Source organism: Phyllostomus discolor, chromosome X, assembly GCF_004126475.2.
Source record: "Phyllostomus discolor isolate MPI-MPIP mPhyDis1 chromosome X, mPhyDis1.pri.v3, whole genome shotgun sequence".
Lineage (NCBI taxonomy): Eukaryota > Metazoa > Chordata > Mammalia > Chiroptera > Phyllostomidae > Phyllostomus > Phyllostomus discolor.
This window is the reverse complement of record NC_050198.1, coordinates 7,992,797-7,999,491: the sequence shown is the minus strand read 5'-3', so window position 1 is coordinate 7,999,491 and position 6,695 is coordinate 7,992,797. Positions and strand designations below refer to the sequence as shown.

The 6,695-nt window shown below is 47.7% G+C and overlaps 1 protein-coding gene across 4 annotated transcripts in view; it reads left to right on the top strand.

Moving 5' to 3' along the window:
• The first annotated feature begins 2,662 nt into the window (after positions 1–2,662).
• The window catches only part of RPS6KA3 (ribosomal protein S6 kinase A3), a 111,584-nt gene continuing 107,551 nt past the window's right edge, over positions 2,663–6,695 (top strand). For 2 of the 4 annotated variants that reach the window (XM_028523339.2, XM_028523340.2), the window contains exon 1: positions 2,665–3,104. Coding sequence is in view for 1 of the 4 variants with exons in the window: in XM_028523338.2 (XP_028379139.1) it covers positions 3,036–3,104 (69 nt within the window). In the remaining 3 variants the exon portion in view is untranslated. Of the gene's footprint in view, positions 3,105–6,695 lie in introns of all 4 variants that reach the window. The other 2 variants (XM_028523338.2, XM_028523342.2) reach the window with 2 other exon arrangements.

Genomic DNA, 6,695 nt, shown 5'->3' with positions numbered 1-6,695 from the left:
GCTCAGAACAATATCAACTTCTATGTTCAAATAATTCCTTTCATTGCCACCTACAAGAAAAATCTCCCAGCCTCATTTGATTTCCCCAAATTCTTCCAGCCAGAGACAGCAGTTGCACCCACTCTTGCATTTAATGGAAGAAAGAAACAGCCCTGACCTGGTAGGTCAGTTTGTTAGAGTGTCGTCCCAATACACCAAGTGAGTTCAATCCCCAGTCAGGGCACGTACAAGAATCAACCAATGAAAGTACAAATGAGTGGAACAACAAATCGATGTTTCTCTCTCCCCCTGAAAAATCAATGAATTAAAAAAACTTTAAAAAAGTTTATTGTTAACCAAAAGAAAAAAATTGCTTTGTTTTCTTAGGGGCAAAAGGAGGGATAATAGTGTTTTTCTAAATTCACACATATTATCAAGTTGATCTTACTCGTAAGACAGCTAGCTGTTCAAGTGGTACTTCAGCCCATTATTAACAGTTCATTTAATGCTTAATTCCCGCATAATTCCCGCAATGTGAACACTATTGACATTACTTTTGCAGGTCAATTAACTTTGTTTTAAAACTTATTCCTTTAATCCTCAAGGTAAAAAGAAATGAATACAAGTTGACACTGAAATCAACTTTTCAGTATACAAACAATTTGATTTATTTCAAGATTAGTTCATTCTTTGAATGGAGTAATTAGCATTGAACAGTGCCGGACACGCAATAATTGTCTGAACTACGTATGTTTTTACTAAAGCAAGAATGTTAATTGATCACTGTGTGGGTGGCTAATTTACCTTTCACCAAATTGACCAACTTCTTTTTGCTATAGGAATGATAATTTGGCTTTGCAATGTAAATGAAAGCTAAATTAGGTACTTTGTACACAAGCGCAAAACAATACACAACTCATCTTCAAACTTCTGCAAGCTGGTTTTACGTCAGGAATTACAGAGACTGTGCTGAGTTAGGGTCCAGATTGGATTTGCAACACTCGAATCAATTATGTTGGGGGACGTGACAAATTCACGACCTAAATACTCCCCACCCCCTAGACCACGCTGAGACTGCCCAGATGTTGTTCCTAGGCTTCGGGAGAGGGAATGCAGAGGGGATTTCCGGCCCCCTCCTTGGGCTCCCTAAACAGATGGAACCTCCTCAGGTGGCCTGTGCCAAGGGGCGCGCAGACGAAGGCCACAGAAAGAGCCCAGCACCTAACTCTCTCGGACCCAGCGAGAAGCTTTGCACCACCCGCCAGCTAATTGTGGGGCTCTAATCTCATCCTCACACCTGCATTCGGAAGGAAGGCGAGGGCTCTTTAGGTGTCTGGGTCCCAGGACGATGAAAGAGAGCTGTTAAAAGGCTTGCGCCCAGAGCGCAGCGGGAGATGCGCTTGGTTGCTGGGCGTGGGAGGCCCGGGACGCCTAGGCCGAGGCCTGAGGGAATGAGGGTACTGGCCGGCCCGGAGAATTCTCTTTACTTTTTTTCCTTCTCTTTGTAAGGCGATTAGCCAATGGCTGCCCTAGCTTTCCGATCGGCCGGGCGACTTTTACACATTTCTGCCCGGGCGCAGTGAGCTCGCCAGAGCACCTGGCACGGGGCACTCGGGTCGCAACCCCTGTTCCCCCGAACCCACTCCAGATGCCCAGGCCTCTTCCTACGCTATCTCCTCCTCGTCTAGGGCGCCGCCACAGTCCGGGGATTGGGTTTCCTTAACTCTGGGCTTCCCTATCTTGGGAAGGAGGAGTTAGAACTCCTCCCTCTTTCCCCCTCCTCCACCCACGGCCTGCCTGATTTTTTTATCTAATCTTTTATTTAAAGTCAACAGAGTAGCGGGAACCCCGGCTCCTGCCAACAAGATATTTTAGAATAATTCCCCAACCTCTGCCGACAGTCGCCGTCAGCCTTAAGGAACCTTCTTGTTTTCTCCTTCGTGAAGAAGATATAAGCAGCAAGGAGTGGGGGGGGGGGGGGGGGGCGGGGTTAAGGACTCTGCGGACTTGGAGGGGGGCGACTCATTTAAGACGAATGAATTCCAAATACTAAAAATATGACAGAAGAGTGTTAATTTGGAAGGACTTGAATCAAACCGAGAGCCAAACCCTCAGGGGGCTCCCGGGCACGAAGCCTTCAGTGTACCGGTCGTGGGAGGAGCTGTGGGGAGGGGGGCAGGTGAATGAATGCCCAGCCTGTGATTCTACAGAGGGCGGGTCCTGGCCATTACGGGATGTACCCATAGACTCGGCATGCCCACACACACCCACGGAGGAGTCAGGCCGAATAGACACCGCACGTCCTTTGCCCGGTCCTTGACACCAGACTGCGCCCCCTGAGCCTTGCCCATCTCCCTCCCCAGCTGGGCGGGGACCACTGTTCTTTACATCCTCATGGAGCCTCCGACCTGCTCGGACCCAAAGCAATTAAAGGCTCCCAGCCTTTCCCCCCTCCTGCCTTTCCCCCTTTTCTTTGCCCCCGCCTCTCGCCGACGCCCCCAGATCTCTGGGGCTCGCCCTTCCTGAAAGTAGGCGAGGCCCAGAAGCTGAGGCTGGGGCGAGGAGGGAGGGTGGAGCAAAGCCTGGTGGCGGGGGCGTGTCTCCCCAAGCCCCGCCCCGGGTGCGCGCGCGGTGGCGGCGGCGGCAGAACCCTGCTCTGAGAGACAGGTACCGCTTAGGCGCCATGTTGTGAGCGGAAGTCGGGGAGCGCGCGGCGGCTGCTGGCTGCTGTTCTGCTGGGTGCGGGCGCGGGAACCGGCGGCGGGGGGCGGAGCTGTAGTCCCCGCGGCGGAAGGAGGAGAGGAAGAAAGGGGCGAGACCCGGTGCCGGGCAGCGGCGCGAGGCTCTCGCTTGGCGCGCGGGCGTCTCCAACTGGGCGCGCGGTGTTCGCGGGTCGGTGTCTACGCCGAGCCCTCTCCCGGGCAGTCGCTGCTGCCGCCGCCGCTGTTGCCGCCACTGCCGCCGCTGCCGTGGGGCTCGGGCGGCGACTGAGTGGGGCCGGCCGCGGGGCGGGCGGGGAGGGAGGAGGCGGTGAAGGCGGCGGGCCGGGGGGGAAGATGCCGCTGGCGCAGCTGGCGGACCCGTGGCAGAAGATGGCTGTGGAGAGCCCGTCGGACAGCGCAGAGGTGAGTGCAGCCGAGCGGCCGGGGCCGGCGCGCCCCCTCCCCTCTACCCCGCGGGCTGGCTCTCCTCCCCAGAGCTGGCCACTCGACCCCTTCTGCCGCTCGCGTGTATCCTCGCTCCGGGATTCCGGTTCGGGTAGTTGGGATTGGGCCGTTTGCCCTTCTATTGCACTCACCATCCCCTCCCCTCCCTCGCTTGGGGGGCTGTGGTGTGGTGGCGCGTGGGGTATGTAGTGGGTGCTGGGGCTTTGCAAGAAGCCGATTTAATCAAGTTTGCGTGGGGGAAGCGGGAGGCGGAGCGGGGTTTTGCGAGGAGTTGAGAAGTTTGGCCCTGAGGTTAGGGTCTTCGGTGGACCCTGGTGGCTTTGGGAGATGAGTGAGAGATGTGGATTGGGTTCACTGGGGAGCAGAGACTCTTGAGTCCGGCCCGGGAACGGGGTTGCTGCGGGGAGATGAGCGCGCGGGGGCAGGAACCGCCCAGGGCAGAGTTGGCGACCTGAGGGGGTTTCGGGTAAGGGGTGCAGGACAGCCAAAGGTTTTTGCCTCCCCCATCTGCTGCAGCGGTTTCTGCTGCTGCAAAGGAGAAAGTGGAAACCTGAGGTCCTCACCGCCCCCTCCCGCGTTTCTGAGGTCGCTGAGCTGGAGGACCCTGTTCCTGCGAGTTTAACTTGAGTTTCCTGACCGTGGAGGTGAGAGGGTGATATTCAAGGAGCTTAGCAGCCGCCGTAAAAGGCTTTCTGGTTTTCCTTGCCCGAGATCTGGTGACCGTCCCCGAGACACCCTCCCCAATACCAAAAACCCAAAGATACCCAGACAGGACAAAATAGAATTTCCCCGGACACACCGTAGCACTGAGCATTTCACCGCCGACCCCGTCCCAGAATCAACTCGGGGTCTGCGAAAATAACCCAGACAAGACCCATTCCAGGGCATCCGCGCTCCTCTCCGGAGTGGAAAATGAGTTCCTGATGGTGGCGCGTCTGTGATTCTTCCTTTTTGACTTTTTGCTGTCTTCTATCCCCGCAGCGGACTTTGGGGGATTACAGGATGATAGGCTGCGTGTGTGTAATAGTTACTGTGTGAGTGACCCCATTTCTGGAAAGCATGACTGAAACGCGGGGGTGGAATGGGGCAGGCTCTGATGAGTGGTGTACTTGGCGGCAGCCGCTGCCCTGCCGGCCTCCGCAGTGTGAGCGGTGGATAGGGTTACTGGTTACGTCAGTTAAGACCGAGGCTCAGTTTGATCTGAGATGCGGGACTTAATGTTCAGGGAATGATGGTGGGGAAGGGGAGAGGGATCAGTTCATATCGCTTTTCAATTTTTTCCCTAGTCACTTCCACTGCTGTATGAATTGTTTACTTGCTCTGCTCAACGCAAGTAGAGTTGTAATAGTGCTTAGGATTGGTACTTGGTATTTTGCGACTTGGATCGCATTTTAAAACCCTGAACTAAATGCTGTTCTTTAATAGGAAAGACGTCGATATGTGTTCCGAATGTTTTTTAAAAAAGGAATTCATGCTTTTAAGACTGGCATAATTACGAGAATTTAATTTAAAATTATGTTAGCCAGATTAATACTCTAAATCTTTTATAAGAAAATCAAATTTAGAATGTTAAATCATTCTTTGAATAGATAGTGTGAAAAAATAGTATTCAGGGGCTCTGTTAACCTTTTTTCCCTCTGAAATTTTTTTCATTAAGCAATATATCTAAAAGGTTAATATGTTCTCAAAAGTGCTGACCCTGTGGAGAGAATTTTAATTTGCTCTCAGCCTGATTTTTAGATGCAAATGTTAACATTTGCAACTCATAATCAGTCCACATTTCTGCTTGGCACATATCAATGTGTAAAAAAAAACATTTAAAATTCCATCTTATCCTTTTTCTATATATCATACATTTGGACAAGGAAGGCACAAAGCTGATATTTCTTTAGGACTGACTTACTATATGCCAGACACTATGTTACATGCTATTTCATTTTATCCTTCCTATAACCCAAGAAAGTAGGATTATGGACCCCAGATTAAGAAACAATCTCAGAAGGGCACAAATATTATAAATAGTAAATGGCAGAGCCATAATTCAAAGCCAGGTGGATATAATTCATGTGCTTTGCTTTATATGAGAGTAGCTGCTTCAAATCCTTTGTGGAAAAATTCATGGTATAAATAAATAAGGCAGTAGTTGGAGGTCATGTATTTTTTCAGAAACAATTACAGTACCTATTATAAGTCTCATTTGTTAAAGCCTAGTTATTTCAGTTACTGTCATGGTTTCCAGAGCCTGGCAGGTAGCATTACACAATTTGCCATTTTGAAAGAATTTTCTTGATATTCTGGCGTAAGTTATGGCAAACAGAGCCAGCATTGCCTAGATTTATTAAAACTAGATTTTAACAAATAGCCTTTAAATACTTTGTTGCCTTTGATAGTTCAACTGTTTCAAGTAAATTGCTTCTAATAAAAATTTGAAACATTGAAGCTAGTAAGGAAAAGGTTGAGAATTTTCATTCAGAAGTCTCATGTTGGACCTAATTATTATGCCTACTAATATTTCCTCCCCAGCAAATTCTTAGCAGAGAGTAATTGTATTTTACCAGACTAAAATTATTTTTTTAAATAGTCATTTACTTGAGTAGATAATCAAAATTTTTCTCTCCAGGCTAAAAGATTTCAGGGTTGTTCTCAACCAACTCTTGAAAGCAGAAACTTTTTTTCTCTGCATCCTCAGCATTTAACATAGTGCCTGGCATATACATATTGTGGATCCAGTAGATGTCCACTGAATGAATTATGAAGGTCAGGAAATCGGTGATTATCAGTCTTATCTCTGTTCTTATTTTAATCTTAGGTTGAAATACGAACAACTTGAACACACCTGAGTACCTCACCAAAATTACAGGCAGTTTCTTGATTCCTTTAGAGGGCCTTCCTGCTTCAAAACCTCACATAGGTCTCATGGTACTCAAAACAAAACAAAAACCCTTGTGGTTGAACTCAAAACATGGGTCAGAACATGATAGGCTAGAATAAGGCTGATGTTTAAAGAAGCAAATTTAGGATAATAAAGGAAGTACTATACTGAGAGTCAAGAGTAAAAACAAAATAGCTTCCTAAATACTCCAGGTGAATTCGGAACTCTTTAAGGAGTTATTTAAAGGTGATAAGTTTTTTTTTAATATTTGATTGTTTAGGAGATGGATTTTAAAGAATTGTGGCTATTTTGTTCTACAAATTACTTGCCACTGCTGTCAGGGACAATATTTACTAAATCATAAGCCTGACCTAAAGTGATACCTGTTTTGGAAAGTTTTAGTAGAGTAAGGATAAATGATAGTAGAGCTAAATATGAACAGTTTTCAAAAATAAAAATAGCCACCTTGAATTCCTTTACATAACAACTATCCATAATGCATTGAAAAAATAGTAACTACATATTTTCCTTATAAAAATGAGACCTGTGTGTTGGAAAACATCTTCAGTGGTTGTACAGCCATTTTTAACCTCAAAGATTGTATTGACTTCTACAGTATTTCTACCATATCAGTATTAGATTTCCTATTTTCTAGGGGAAAACATTCTCTTAAAGTA